Source organism: Aquarana catesbeiana, linkage group LG01, assembly GCF_042186555.1.
Source record: "Aquarana catesbeiana isolate 2022-GZ linkage group LG01, ASM4218655v1, whole genome shotgun sequence".
Taxonomy (NCBI): Eukaryota; Metazoa; Chordata; class Amphibia; order Anura; family Ranidae; genus Aquarana; species Aquarana catesbeiana.
Window position 1 is genome coordinate 902718164 of NC_133324.1, and position 16795 is coordinate 902734958.

Here is a 16795-nt window from a genome sequence, read left to right on the forward strand (position 1 = left end):
AAAAAAAAAAAAAAAAATCAGCCTAGATATCAGTATGTTCATGGGCAAACAAAAAAGTACACGTTTAACTGAATCACTTACCGGCTTGAAGAAGTTGATCATACAAGTCCACGGACTCTTTGATTTTTCTGAGTTTAATGCGCTCAGTCAAGGCTTCCTCGCTGATTCCTTCAACCCGTGGCTGGACGTTCTCCGGCATGAGGAACTTGAAACAGAAATTCCATCGGTGAAAATCTGAGTTGTTTGGGTTTAGCACTTAAAGACTGTCAAGCCTCAGCGCTCACTCTATTAAAGATGGTTATTTTTAGCGATGCCGCTCTCCTTGAGAGGGGAAACTCCAAATCACTAGAAACAGAAAAAAGGAGGGTGCAAAACGCCTAGTGCATCACCTTAGACCAGGGGGTCTCCAACGGTTGGCCCTCCAGCTGTTGCAGAATTACAAGTCCCATCATACCTTTGCCTGAGGGAGTCACAGGTGTAACTGTCAGCCTTGCAATGCCTCATGGGACTTGTAGTTTCGCAACAGCTGGAGGGCCGCCAGTTTGAGACCCCTGCCTTAGACACCTTCAAAATTTTATTTAAAAACGCCAAAAGTATAGTCACAGTGCTCTGAGGAAGGGAGCTTGCCTCCTGAAACGCGTCAACTTTCCAACCGCAGGGATGTGTCATCCTTGATACCGGAGTTGTACATGACATGCGTTTTATCCTTTTATGTTTGCGAGCATGCTTTTGGCAGTTTTTAATAACATTTCTAAAGGAGTCTAAGGTAATGCACTAGGCATTTGCGCCCTCCTTTTTTCTGTTTCTACAGGTTTAGCACTGCCTACCATGTTTGGGGTCTAGGCTCAATACCCACAAGGAGGATTATCTTTATGAAGTTATTTTTTTGAACAGTGTGTGCTCTTTTCTTAATGTTCAATGTTTCTTCCACAAAAGAAAATCTTACTGCAAAGATACTTTCATCTAAAAGTATGAGCAATAGGCGAACACTTTTATATATAATCTCTGTAAAGCACAAGTGTATATCATGATAAATACCACACATTTTAAAGATTTTAAAATTCAAGATATATATATATATATATATATATATATATAGATATATATAGATATATATCTATATATATCTATATATATATATATATATATATATATATATATATATATATATATATATATATATATATATATATATATATATCTATATATATATCTATATATATATATATATATATCTATATCTATATATATCTATATCTATATCTATACACATATACTCTATTATATATACACTCTAATTAGTATTTTGTCATTCGTTAGTATTGCTAAGTTAGTGGATCAAATCAACATTCCTTTTGGACCGTACTGACAAGAACGTTCGGAGCAGGATGGTTATAATTTTCTCAAATGCAGTGTATGTTGTGGTTGTTTGAGAAATTCCATTCATAACAAAATCGAATGTTAAAAACAAAATTAAAATTTTGAAGTACTTTTGATTGACATTCATCAAGTCTGATGGCATCAGCAAATATATGCCGAGATTCTTGGTACAAACTTTTGTTCAAAAATCTGCCAGTGTATGGCTAGCTTAAAGAATTGCTAAAAGCCCTATCAGTTATTTATTTTTTTCCCCTCCATTAGGGAGATTTCTATTTACTTTCTGTTCTGTGCACACAACAGGGAGCGATAGAACATTTCTCCAAGGTGACGGAGATTCCCCTCTTAGGCTTGGTTCACATATATGCGTATTGGATGCGCTTTGAACCTTATCCAATTTGCATTACATGTGAATTAAACCGGCTTCCTATGGAGCAGGTTCACATGTGTGGTGCAGCAGCAGTTTGAATTGAAAAAAAGTTCTGTCATTTTTTGAGCACTGATGTGCAGTTCAGATGCGAATTCCAGGCTATTGCTTTCTGTAGGAAAGCTTCTGGATCGCACATGGGATCATATCGGGTCTGGATTTTAAAAGGGATTTTAAAGGGGAATCCCAAGCCAAAATTAAAATAAAAATGGCGTGGTGTCCCCCAAAAACTCCATACCAGAACTTTATCCAAGCATGTAGGCAGACCAGGAAGGGGGGAGGGGGTGAGCGAGCAACCCCACCCCCCCCCCCCCCCCAACCATACCAGGCCACTTGCCCTTAACATGGGGGGGTGCTTTGGGGCAGGGGGGCTCACCAGAATCTGGAATCCTATTTTTAACATGGGGGCCCACAGATCCCAGCCCCCCATGTGAATGAGTAGGGGTAAATTGTACCCCTACTCATTCACAAAAACCAGTGTCAAAAAGAAATAAAAACAACCTGCACCTAGGTGTGGGGGAAATATAGGAATACGGATATTGAAAAGATGTTATACCCATCACACACAATGTTTAATTTAGTAAACTTATGTTGACTGTACCTATGTTTACCATGTTTGCATCTCAATAAAAGTAGTTTTTTTCCCCCAATTTAAAAAAAAAAAAAAAAAAAAAAAAAAAAAAAAGGAAATAAAAACAGACACAGTTCTTGCCAATTACTTTAGGCCCCTTTCACACTGCTGTGTCCCGCGATTTCAGGGAATGCCTGTGTAAACTTGATGTCTATGGACCTCAACTTGCATCAAAGTCGAACCAAAGTAGTGCAGAGACTACTTTGAATTCGCACAGATATGAATGGTTATCATGGTGTACGACTTGTCGTGCAACTCTGCACTCCCAAGTCACAGGAAAAGTCACACACACGTGTGAAAGGGGCCTTTTTAAAAATGAAAAAAAACAAAAAACAAAAAACAAAAAAAAAAACAAACAATGTACCCCAATGTAGATCCAGAGTCAATCACGACGCCCGCAGCTGGAACCAGAAAAGAAATAAAAGCTCCGCCTGCGACGGAGGCTGCCGCCGTCTGCCTTCTCTGCCATGTGACAATTCTTAAATAGCTAAGGGGCGGGCCACCCATCAACATCACCCGGTGGCCCCATCCCCTTGTGACATCACCAGACGGTGACTTCATAGGGAGTAGGGTGGTGCCACCAAGTGACATTCAGCAAGTGTGTTACTGGCAGGATCACTAGGTGAAAATAAAAAATAAAATCTAATGTAGCCACAACATCTAAATACTGGTAAGCTGCAATGTATTATATTTTTGTTCTTGCTTTTAGATACAAGTTAAAAGCTGGTCTCCAGGCAGATATCAAACATAACAGCCAATACAGCTATATAATGCTACTAATTTTTGTACGCTCCTGTATAGCAGCACTGAGGGAGGGAGGACCATCCCTTGGAGCCAATAAGGCAAGCCATAGATAATGCCATTTAGGACAGTACAACCACCCTGCTTATACATGGATTGAATCTCGGCTGGTTTGTTCAGCAGGCCGAGATTCAGTCTATGGCCGGTAAAAGGCTCTGCTTAAAAGAGAAGTGTAACGTTTGGGGTTTTTGCAGATTCATGCTTACCTAGGTGGATGCAGCATCTGTCCCCGGCGCCTACTGAGAGCCGAGCGATCTAACAGGTTCTCACAGCTCTGCTGAGAGGCTGAGCCGGGTGCCGGTCCAGGCATGTGGGCGACTCCATTGTTGCAATCTTTCCTAAGCCTGGACCAGTTCTGTGATGTCAGCAGACGGCAGACTTCAGCCCACTATTCACTGAAAACGCGGCACAGGAGTGCAGAACAAACTTATTGTGCAGTCAGGGAGCTGGGAATGCATTCATGTCTTGCTATATAGATTTGCACTTGGCTAGGTTATCTAGCAGTAGTCTCAGAATCACAACACTGGTTGCACATATTCTTTGACTTGTAAAAGACAACATATAAGTACTTCAACTGTGTATTTAACCATTTGTCTGCAGTTGAGCTAAATATGTAACATACTGTTTACGTACTGGAATTTGAGGCTCGGCTATGTCGTTCTCAAATAGATTGGGATACATGTTCACTATGTATTTTGCAGCATTTCTTCCCGACTCTTTCGACATGGAATATATATTCTGGATGAAAAGACAAAAACACAATCTCATGTTACAACGACACTGTACCAGTGTTTGGCACAATCTCTAAAATAGAGTCAGAGGTTTTAAAGAATAAGGAAAAAAAAAAAAAAGGGACACACACCGTACGAGGTTTTGGACATTCCATGGGTAGCCCTGCGAGCACCACCCAGCTCAACATAAGTCAAATTACAACTCAACTGAGCCGTGTGGAACTTTCAGCCTTACCTTAATTTCTATCAAATACAATCACTGTTCGGGTATTCAGCCGGCCGCCTGTGCGGTTGCTGGCCGAACGCAATAGCCTGCAGTGAAGATTCCTCCATCCATTTTTTTTTTTTGTTTATTGAAAGTCAGCAGCTACAAAAAAATATTGCTGCTGACTTTTAATAAACAGCCACTCACCTGTCCCCGGGTCCAGCCGCATGGAGCCTCGCTCCTCTCCCCCTCCTCTCCGCAGCGCCTCCATTGAAACTGTGGGCACCCGGCCGTGACAGCTTGTGGCTTCACAGCCGGGCGCGCACTGCGCATGCGCGAGTCGCGCTGCACTCTCTGAGTGGACAGGCAATCTTCGAGGACCTGTGACGTGTTCCAGAAGATTGCTGAGAGGGAGGGGGAGAGGAGGAGTTGCCTAGGTGGCACGTATTCGGAAGCATGAAGTCCCACTCAAAACTAAGCACCCACTCCCCCCCAAAATAATTACATGCCAATTGTGGCATGCAAGGGCGCGAGGAGTGCTTAAAGCGGAAGTTCCACTTTTGGGTGGAACTCCGCTTTAGAAGGCCAAGTTCACCTTTTTTTTTTTTTTCCAAAATTTCAGCTCCCCTTTGTACTATAGCATTAATGTACTTCTTTTGCAAAAAAAAAAAAAAAAAAACTGCTTTTCATTTATTCTATGCACCTTACCTCACTCTCTTTATTGCTGTTTCAAAAAACTGCTCTATTATTTCTGCCTCACTTCCTGGACAGACTTTAGGTCATGACACAGGAAGGAGTTGACCTCATTAGCACACACCCTGCAGCATCCACTCTCAGCTGGTCAAATCCTTCCTGTGTCATGACTTAAAGTCTGTCCAGGAAGTAAGACAGAAGTAATCGAGCAGTGTTTTGAAATAGCCATAAAGACAATGAGGTATGTGTAGAATAAATGGAAAGCTGTTTTATTTTTGCAAAAGAAGTACATTGATGCTATATTGGTACATAGGGGAGCTGGAATTTAGAAAAAAAAAAAAAAAAAAAAACAAACAAAAAAGGTGAACTTAGCCTTTAAGCCTCAGATTTCTGCCACTTCCACACTTGGAGTTCAGTCACCCCCATCTTCTGGGGGTTCAGAAACTCCCTGATCCTATGCCCATCCAGCTCTCAGCACTTGTATAATGATGATCTCATTAATGGAAGTGCTGAATCAATAGCAATTTTGGGCGTATTCAGTGCAGAAACAACTGAGTGAAAGTCACTCACTGGAACCTAAGGGGTTCATTTACTAAAACTGGAGCTCTCAGAATCCAGTGCAGCTATGCATGATAGCCAATCAGCTCTTTTTTAACACGTTCAATTAAGCTTTGACAAACGAACCTAAAAGCTAATTGGTTTCTGTGCAGAGCTGCACCAGATTTTTCACACCCAAGTTTTAGTAAATACCCCCTTAATTGTCACCTATGGATTGAAAACACCTTTTCATTGCCATGATACAACAGATACAGCCATGGATATAAGACAGAGGGATAGCAAGTCCATATATTATGTCCATTGCGTGTGAAAGATTTTTAATAGCATAAGCTATGTACTGAGGAAGACATGCAACCTCCTAGTCAACCGACTTGCTCTATGGGTTTGGTAGTCTCTCACACAAATTTAGGCATATTAATTAAAATGTTAAAAAGGTAAAATATTGGCCCACAGTCAAAAGGAACACAAATATCTTTTCTTACATAATCGGCATTAGATTTTGGCAAGAGGTAAGGATCATCTTGAAAACCATAGCCGGCCGATGTTGGGTCCTATATAGAAAAAAAAACAAAAAAAACTGGTGATTAAAAAAATTTTAAAAAGTGCACACTGATTTACATAATAAAATAATATCAAACTTACATGGTTCACGGTGTAGGCTAGTGCCTGCAAAACAGCGGTTTTATCCCTTAAAAGTAGAAAAATACAACGTTTTAAAAAATACATCAATGCCTCTGAAATTACAGGCCTACAGTAAAACATTAGTATTACACAAACAAATTGAATATTACTGCTAACTAAAGTTTCAGAGCATTGGTCAATGCAGATTGCACCAGAAATGCTAAAATAAAAAACAAACAGTACATCTCTGCAATACATGAACATTTCCCTGTGTTTTAACCCTCCAAAGTCTGTGCAAGTACTGAAAAATACCTGCTGATCTGAGTGGTGTCAGCCCCGCCTATTATGTTTTGCTAAAGTAATCAGACCCACCTCTCCTTATCAACAGCACAGGGGCTAATTGACTTGTAGTGCCAGATAAGAACAGGGAGTAGAGCTGCATGATTCTGGATAAAATGAGAATCACAATTAATGGGGTGGGCAACTACATGGCAAATGAGGTTTAATGTAGAAAAATGTAAAATAATGCATTTGGGTGGCAAAAATATGAATTCAATCTATACACTGGGGGGAGAACCTCTGGGGGAATCTAGGGTGGAAAAGGACCTGGGGGTCCTAGTAGATGATAGGCTCAGCAATGGCATGCAATGCCAAGCTGCTGCTAACAAAGCAAACAGAATATTGGCATGCATTACAAAGGGGATCAACTCCAGAGATAAAGCGATAATTCTCCCGCTCTACAAGACTCTGGTCCGGCCGCACCTAGAGTATGCTGTCCAGTTCTGGGCACCAGTCCTCAGGAAGGATGTACTGGAAATGGAGCGAGTACAAAGAAGGGCAACAAATCTAATAAAGGGTCTGGAGGATATTAGTTATGAGGAAAGGTTGCGAGCACTGAACTTATTCTCGCTGGAGAAGAGACGCTTGAGAGGGGATATGATTTCAATTTATAAATAACATACTGGTGACCCCACAATAGGGATAAAACTTTTTAGCAGAAGGGAGTTTAATAAGACTCGTGGCCACTCACTAAAATTAGAAGAAAAGAGGTTTAACCTTAAACTATGTAGACGGTTCTTTACCGTAAGAGCGGCAAGCATGTGGAACTCCTTTCCACAGGCGGTGGTCTCCGCGGGGAGCATCGATAGTTTCAAAAAACTATTAGATAAGCACCTGAACGACCGCAACATACAGGGATATACAATGCAATACTGACATATAATCACACACATAGGTTGGACTTGAGTCTTTTTCAACCTCACCTACTATGTAACAATTTTTTAGCTTAGAATAAAGATCTCGATTCTCGGCGTAACATCTTTCACGTTATACAAAAAAATGGTGCTAACTTTACGGTTTAGTTTTTTTTTTTGTTTTTTTATTAATTGAAGTGTATTTTTCCCCAAAAAATTTAATTTGAAAGACCACTACACAAATACAGTGTGACATAAAATATTGCAACGACCGTCATTGGAAGTAAACTTCCATCTCTGAAGTGTACCTATAGGTAAGACTATAAAAAGGCTTACCTATTAGGTAGTGTACATATCTCCTAAACGTGCGCCGTTTAGGAGATATTTACTTTACATGCAGCCAGTGATATCACAGGCGCATGCGTTCTGAAGGAACGGCCACCCGTGCCATTCCTTCAGAGTCCTGTGCCGTGAACGCATCTGCACATTTGCAGACTGAAATTCATCCCTTTGATCTCTAAAAGAACAGAAGGATGCAATGGGGTTTATTTACTAAAGCTTGAGAGTGCAAAATAAAGTCTCATGTCTACATAGAAACCAATCAGCTTCTAACCTCAGTTTGTTCAATTAAGCTTTGGCAATAGAACCTGCAAGCTGATTGGTTTCTCTGTAGAAGTGAGCCTGATTTTGCACTCTCCAGCTTTAGTAAAAAAAAACCCAATGTTTCTTTTTTCAGCGCTAAGCAATGTTGTTGATAAAAAAAATAAAATAAAATAAAAAAGCCAGCAATGTTTAGCTGTGAGCAGGGAACCGCTCTGAATTGTTTACATGAATCATGGAGATGCAGGATTAAGATCGTGAGGAGAGTCGAATCGAGACTGTGATTTTAACGATTAATCGTGCAGCTCTAACAGGAAGGGTTTAATACAGAATTGTGCACAGCACAACCCCAAATTTCAGACAGGATCAACAGGTAATTTGTGCGCTGATAAAAAAAAAAACCCATATAAGAAAATATTTCCAATGGTATATTTAACAGAGCAAAAAGGTAGCAAATAAGAAAAGTTCATGGTTAGGGATTACATACACTGTAATGACAGAGGTAGGTTGCCTTTTTTGTGACTCCAGATGGAGAGAAACATAAAACCTATCATGACCCATTCAAATGAAAAGAAGAAAAAAAAAAAATGCATTCAGGAGGCAGCAGTATGTCTTCCTCAATTCCTGTCAGCCACACTCAGAGCGATCATCTAATAATCTATTCGTTGGCGCACAGCTTTCAAGAAATGATCATGACAGTCCATACGAAAATATCCGAAGGGACAAGCACAAATTTCTTTTAGTAAGAGAACAGAACTAATGATTTTCTTCTAATTAGTATAGTGTACAAAAATAAAATAAAAAACAAAAAAAAAAAAAAAAAGCAAAACGAGTGACCAAGACCACGCATGCTTGGAAACGAAAGAATGCAATACATGACTTGCAAAGTTGTATTCTGTCATACAAGGATTTTTGTAATTTTAGTAACCTCTTCATTAGATTTTGCTTGGTGATAAGTTTTAAATTAGAACTGCTAGCTCTGCATCACTCAAGCGCTACATGGAATCCTTAAGGGGGCTATAAAGTCTCAAGGTTTTTCACCTTAATGCATGCAAGGTGAAAACCCTTCTGTGCTGCAGCTGGCCCCCAGAGGGCCCCCCTTTTACTTACCTGAACCTGTTCGTTACCACGACAAGCATGAGCCCAGCAACTCCAGTCGCTGTCTCTGTCCTCATTGGATAGATTGATAGAACCAGGGGCATTGGCTCCTGCTGCTGTCAAACAAATCCATTGACACGGGGGGCGGGGCCGAGTCCTTCTATCTTTGTCAATGGATGCAGCAGCAGGACCCGTGAGTACGCACGGGTGTCCCCAGGGAAAACGGCTATCCATGTGGGCACCTGATTAAGAGGAGGGGCCAGGAGCGCCACCAGGGCACCCAAGAAGAGGAGGATTGGGGCAGCTCAGTGCAAAATTCTTGCACAGAGCAGGTAAGTATAACAAGTTAGTCTAACTTGGGGGTCTGGAAAGTCCCCCACTTTTCCATTCCACAAACCTGTGTGAAATGCCATTATTTTTGCATCGCACTGTACTGCAGAAAGGAGTTGGACAGAAAACAATGTATTTAGACAAAATTTTCTCACGTGGACAGGCATTGCCACACATCTTCACCACTTCAATACCAGGCACTTTTACCCGCTTCTACTGTCCTGTCACAGTCATGCAACGCTGTACCCATATGAAATTAACATTTTTTTCCCATACAAAATAGAGCTTTCTTTTGGTGGTACTTAATCACCACTGGGTTTTTAATTTGCTAGATAAAAAAAATGGGGGGTGGGGGGTGGGGGGTGGGTTTCTTCGTTTGTTATAAAATTTTGCAAATAATTGTTCTTCATAAATTTAGGCCAAAATGTATTCTGCTACATTTCCTTAGTGAAAATAACCCAAATTAGTGTATAACACTGAGCCTGTAGAAAAAAGTTAGAGTCCATAAACTATGGTATAGATCTGAAAACTGATCAACCCTGATGTACTGACGGATCTCAGTTCTTGAGTCCAAGTACAACAGTACAAATATCCCCCAAATGACTCCTTTTTGGAATGCAGTCAGCCCAAGGTATTTAGTAAGAAGCATGGCGAGTTTTTAGAAGTTACAATCTTTTGGCATAATTATTTGGAAAATTAAGAAAAAAAAAAATAATATAATGGATTATAATATATTATATATGCAGTACAGTATCATCATTTAACTGGTGTGGCGGTGATCAGGGACATGAAAAAATTATTATTTTTTTCCTTTTTCAACACACTGTGACCAGAGCAATATGTTACCATAGTAACATTGTACTACTCTGGGGAAGTGATCAGGATTTTTTTTTTCTTTTTTGTTACACATTATGATTGCTTCTAGCAGTGAATTACATTGCTATAAGCTAGCATTTTACTGAATGAAACGGATTCAGTTTGTTTTGTTGGGATTAGCTGTCAAAGCTAATCACATGGTACAGATGGGCTGCGATTGGCCCTGTCTGTACCATGTGATCACATTTACCAATCACAGCTAGCAACACAACTGTACACAATAGATAGCATGAAAGAAAGCCATCCATTGTATACAACTGTCATGTGACCTGCTGTGATTGGTAACAGTGGTCACATGGTACCGGCAGCAAGCCGGTACACTGATCAGCAATCGGCTGTGTCGGGGTGGACAAAGCTGGTGACAGATCATGCCACTGTGCGGCCCCACGAGCGGCGCTTTGAGAGGACATCATATGATGTCCACTCAGAATGGTAAAGCCACTGCCCATCTGCCGGGCAGGAAGGTGTTAAAATAAATAAAAAAAAAAGTAACAAAAGTAAAAATATCTGTATTCAAAAAGGTTTCAACGGAACCTGTCATTTTCCAAAGCCTGGGCCACATACAGGCAGTTCCTGAGTTACAAACATCTGACTTACATACGACTCCTACTTACAAACAGAGGGAGACAACAGGAAGTGAGAGGAAATCAACCCCTAGGAAATTCTCTCCTGTAAGAGTTATCAAGGGAAAAAAGGTGTCTCCACTGAAGATTTATCACCAATCCTGGTTTCCACAACAACCCAAAATTTTCAAAATCCAATTGTCATTAGGACAGAAAGTGAGGTGAAATCTTCTGAACAGGGGCACAGACAGCAAAACAAATGTTACAGGGGTGATAACCCTTCCCTATGCTTTTTTTTGGCTGGAGTTGCACTTAAAAAATAAAAATGTACCTGTTCCAACTTACATATAAATTCAACTTAAGAACAAACCTACATAACCTATCTTGATTGTAATCCGGGGACCGCCTGTACATTCAACTAGCACTCAGCCCAGGAGTCACAGAATTCCTTTTAACCACTTGCCAACCGCCCTATAGCAGTTTTAATACTACAGAGCGGCAGCCGTGTGCAGGATCATACACGTAATATATACACGCGATCCTGGACTTCTGGGTGGAGGCCGCAAATGCAGACAAAAAGAAAAGAAAGCTCTATTCGTGAGGCAAAAAAAAAAAAAAAGATATAAAAAAATGTATTTGGGTACAGCGTTGCATGACTGCGCAACTGTCAGTTTAAGTAATGCAGTGCCATATCACAAAAAAAAAATGGCCTGGTCATGAAGGGGGGTAAATCTTCCAGTGGTCAAGTGGTTAAAGTTTATATCTGGATCGGGCATAGATCTCTTCTGTAAAGCTGGCCATAAATGGAATACATTTCGGCTGGTTCTGCAGTGCCTGGCCGCATTTCAATCCATAATCTACCAATCAACTTCTGTACAACCATGCTGCGGGATTTCCCCCACTTCAATCAGCACCGATCGGTGTATTCTGATGGTGGGGCACACACATACTTTATATATACACACACATATACACACACACACACACACACACACACACACACACACACACACACACACAGTGACCACATAAGCAATGCTGGCAAACAACTCTCAATATCAACTCTAAATCACTGACCAGGTCTTCTTCCTTGGAATGTCTATTTCTTCTGCAGCTGTTAAAAAGAAAAGAAGCAGATATACATGAGCACAAGACATAAGAATATACCGTTTTTCTTTTTTTTTTCCAACCACATTTTTATTGACAGTGACAATAAGAACAGTAAGCAGTGGCAGCTGGTTCATAAATAGCGCAAAGGCGCCACCCCGCCTAGTTTGCATGGAGGGTGCCAGACTCATAGCTCCTCCCCCCCCCCCCAGCATGATTGGAGCCTGAAGATTTAATTGGTTTGAAAAAGGTTGGACTCGGGGGCGCAAAACCCATCCACTTGTGACACTCCGCTATCAGTTCCTGGCTTCTCCCCCCCCGCCAATCAGGACAGGAGGCGGATCTAAAAAAAAAAAGACTGGGTTAGCCAGAAAAGCCATGGCGCCGTGACCCTGGAGGGGTGAGAGCGGACCGGGGGGGGGGGGGCGCCCCCCACAAATTTACTGTAGAGCTCACACCATAATGCAGCTGACCCCCCCCCCCCTTTCCTCAAATTGATCCTGCTGACAAATCATTTTTGTTGCGATGATCTGCACCTCACCTCTCCCGTGTGCTGAAGGCTATTAATTACTTCCTGCCCAGCCGCCGCAGTTGTACTGCGGCAGGTTGGCCCTCCTGCGCAAATCGCCGTCATTGTATGTGTGCACGGTGACCTGTGGGCGTGCGCGCATGCAAATTCGCTAGCAGGGGAGCCAATCAGCGGGTACGGCGCACTCGATGTCTGCCTGCCACCCGCGATCGCTCCACAGAGAGGCAGAACGGGGATCTGCCACTGTAAACAAACAGATCCCCGTTCTGTCAGGGGACAAGAGTGAGATTGCTGTTCCTAATCACTAGGAACAGACATTCGTTCTCTACAACCTGTCAGTCCATCTCAGTTAGAAAGCACCTCCCTAAGGAACATTGAACCCTTTGATCGCCCCCTAGTGTTAACCACTTCCCTGCCAGTGTCATTTATACAGTAATAAGTGCATCTTTTTTTAGCACTGATCACTGTATAAAATGTCACTGGTGCCAAAAAAAGTGTCAAAAATGTCCGATCTGTCCGCCGCAATGTCGCAGTCCCACTAAAAATTGCAGATCACTGCCATTACTAGTAAAAAAAAAATAATACTTTTTTTTTTTTTTGGATATTTATTATAGCAAAAAGTAAAAAAGTTTGTTTTTTTTCAAAATTGTCGCTCTTTTTTGGTTTATAGCCCACAAAATAAAAACCACAGGAGGTGATCAAATACCACCAAAAGAAAGCTCTATTTGTGGGAAAAAGGACATTTCATTTGGGTACAGCATCGCACGGCCACGCAATTGTCCATTAAAGAGACGCAGTGTCGTATCACAAAGAAATGGCCTGCTCAGGAAGTGGGTAAATCCTTCCGGGGCTGAAGTGGTTAAATCTGAATTTCTGTTCTTGAATTGTTATATTAGTGCAGCTTTACCTTTTCTCTCTCAGAGCAGAAGTATCAAGCTGTATGGCCATCCTATCGCCTGTCTGATATAGTGCTGACAACAGACACTCAAAAAGCGGTCATATAATAAAATGATTCTAGCTCTATAAATGGCTAATCACCAGTATGCATGACAGGTACGCTTTAAAAGAAAACGGCAAAATTATTATAAGCAAATGGAGAAAATAGATACCTACCAGCAGCTGCTTGGTGGCTACTGCTTCTACATAGGAACCTGGAGAAAGCAACAAATAAGTCTATTAAAAAGACACACATTTAGAATTTACAAATATGTATTTGTTATTAAATCAGTACAGTTTTATCTTTTAGATCTAGGACTTGGGATGGGCCGTTTGCCTATACATCCATAGCTGGTTAGAAGAGAAGGGAGATACCCCCTGAATGTCAGTGTGAGAGCAATAATTGTAGAATCAGACCTCCTGTGTAAATCTAAACTGGTTACCGTAGTTTATCGCCATTCCACAGGTGTGCATAGTTTTTAAGCATGATATGTTTGGTATCTATTTACTCGGTGCAACATCATCTTTTATATTTAACCAAAAAATTGGGTATTCTCTTGTGTTTACGTGTTCTAGAATTCAGTATGTGTATTTTATTTTTTAAATTGTGTTTGAAAAAATGCTGCACAAATACCGCTTGCAACGCCCACCATTTTATTTTCTAGGGCCTCTGCTTAATCACTTCAATACGGGGCACTTTTACCCCCTTCCTGCCCAGGCCAAATTTCAGTTTTCAGCGCTGTCACACTTTGAATAACAATTGGGCAGTCATGTAACACTGTACACAAACTAAATGTTTCTCTTTTTTTTGCCACACAAATAGATCTTTCTTCTGGTGGTAATCACCACTGTTTTTTTTTTTTTATCTTTTGCTAAATAAATGAAAAAAAAATACTTGAAATTTTGAAAAACACAATGTATTTTGCAAATAAATAATCTTTATTCATAAATTTAGGTCAAAATGTATTCAGCTACAATTCTTTGGTGAAACTAACCTAAATCATTGTATATTATTTAGTCTGTAGGGAAGTTGAAAGAGAATATTATATATATATATATATACATATATATATATATATATATATATATATATATATATATATATATATATATATATATATATATATATATATACACATACACACACACACACACACACACATACACTGACGGATCTCATTTCTTGAGGCCTTAAAATGCCAGGACAGTATAAATACTCCCCCAAATGACCGCTTTTTGCAAAGTAGTCATTCCAATATATTTAATATGTCACAATTATTTGGAAGATGGAGAAATGAAAAAAAAAAATCTTTTTTTGATTTTTTTTTTTTTTGTTTAACATAATGTCACAAGTGCAGTACAGATCAGAAACACTGACTGGTGACAGTATATATAGATAAAAAAAGAAGAACGAAGCATTTTTTTTAAACACACTGTGACCAGAGCTATTCAGTGTTTCCATAGTAACACTGTACTATTCTGTAGAAGTGATCAGGATTTATTTTAGTTTTTTTTTTTTTTTTACACATTATGATTGCTTATACCAGTGGTCTCCAAACTGCAGCCCAGATGTAGCCCTTTGCTTGCTTTTATTTGGCCCTTGGGGCATTTTTCCTCCCACTATCAGCAACAGTGGGGCATAGTTCCTGCTACTGACACTCACAACAGCTGACACCAACGATGGGGGACTATTCCTCCCACTGACACCAACAATGGGACACTATTCCTCCCACTGACACCAACAATGGGGCACTATTCCTCCTACTGAAACCAATGATGGGGTACTATTCCTCCCACTGACACCAGGACATTTTTTTTCTCTCACTATCCAGCCACTCCGGCCCCGAAGGACAGGAAACTGGTGTAGAAAATTTGGAGACCCCTGGTTTATACCAATGAATTTCATTGGTATAAGCAACCATTTTCAAAGGATAAAACTGGTTCGTTCAGGGTCTCCTGTTTTGGATTGCCCAAAGCCAATCACATGGTACAGATGGGCTGTGATCGGCTATACAATGAATGGCATGAAAGGAAGCCATCCACTGTTTAGAATTGTCATGTGATCTGCAGGGATTGGTCACAGCAATCACATGGCCCGTATAGTGACCAGTCATCGGATGCATCCAGGGGACACAGCCAGTAACAGATCGTGCCACGCGTTAAGGTGTTTTTTTTTTTTTTTTAATTTAAAAAATAACAAATATATATATATATATATATATATATATATATATATATATATATATATATATATATATATATATAGTTTAAACCAGAGGTCCGCCAAATTTCTTTTGTTTTTTAAAGTCAGCAGCTACAAACACTGCAGCCGCTGACACTTACCTGTCCCAGGTACCCTTCGATGTCGGCACCCGAGGCCGAACCGTCCCTCTGTCCTAGGGTGCTGCCGCCGCCATCTTCGGTAAGGGGATCAGGAAGTGAAGCCATGCTGGTTCCCTACTGTGCATGCGCGAGTCGTGCCGCGTGATCCCACTGGGTTCTGCTGTCTCTGGGACCCGTGTGTCTCCCAGCAGACAGCGCGGGGGGGACAGGAAGTAGTGTAGACCCCCTGCGCCTGCGGGGGTTTAAGCCCGGAACTGGGTGCAAATACCTGTCTTATACAGGTATCTGCACCCCCCTCCCCCCTGAAAGGTGCCAAATGTGACACCAGAGGGGGAGGGTTCCAAAAAGCGCAAGTTCCATTTTTGTGTGGAATTCCACTTTAAGTCATTTTCTAGCACCAAATGGTAGATTTTTTCATGCATGTGACAAGTACCTGTGTCGCACCTTTGCGTGCACACCACACCCTGCGGGGCCGCAGCGCCATGCAACGCAATTTAAAAAACAAATATCCGGGGGGCTTCTCACAGGTAAGGCAGAGCACTGAAACGATTGGATAGCCCCGCACACACATGCACAGATCTGTACCGAGCCTCACAATGAACGGCACAACAAAGTGCAAGGCGCATTTCCCATGTAATTTTGCACACAAGCCTCAAACACAACAGCCCTTAATAAACAGGATTGGCCCTTTGGAGGTGCTAGGGGCCCCTGGATGAAGAAAGCTGCCCCTCAGTGATTGGTGGGAGATGGTGGAGTGTCTGCACACAGGCTCGGTGTGTTCTCTCTCTATCCCCTCCTCCTCCATCACTTACCTGTAGAGAGCCCCGGAGCAGAGCCGCACAGCTCCCAGCCTCACACAGGGCAGCGCCATGACATCCCAGACTCCGGACTCATCCACTCACACAGGAGAAAGGGGGGGGGGTGAGGACTCCCTCCACCGCTGCCCCACGCCTCAGCACGCCTCGGCTGTCCGTCTCTCTGGCTCACACCTAGCCGTCTACTCCATGCTATCAGTAGACATTTCCTCTCCAGTCTATAAATGTAATACATAGACACCCTCCCCCCAAGCCGGCATTTATTTGGTACATTCCACTTCCGGGCGACACAGACATGTGCTTCTCGTGTCCTTGCCAGTCCCCCTCAGTGTATGGACAGGGCACAGAGCTGCAGCCAATC

The 16795-nt window shown here is 41.5% G+C and overlaps 1 protein-coding gene across 1 annotated transcript in view; it reads right to left on the reverse strand.

Moving 5' to 3' along the window:
- Positions 1-16579, reverse strand: part of PTCD3 (pentatricopeptide repeat domain 3) — an 86696-nt gene extending 70117 nt beyond the window's left edge. Inside the window, exons 1-7 of the mRNA XM_073610980.1 lie at positions 16432-16579; positions 13454-13491; positions 11782-11818; positions 6066-6111; positions 5906-5974; positions 3870-3974; positions 82-205 (exon numbers count right to left, since the gene is read on the reverse strand). Coding sequence (XP_073467081.1) covers positions 82-205; positions 3870-3974; positions 5906-5974; positions 6066-6111; positions 11782-11818; positions 13454-13491; positions 16432-16490 — 478 coding nt within the window. The 5' untranslated portion in view covers positions 16491-16579. The remainder of the gene's footprint in view (positions 1-81; positions 206-3869; positions 3975-5905; positions 5975-6065; positions 6112-11781; positions 11819-13453; positions 13492-16431) is intronic.
- Between the last annotated feature and the right edge of the window lie 216 nt (positions 16580-16795).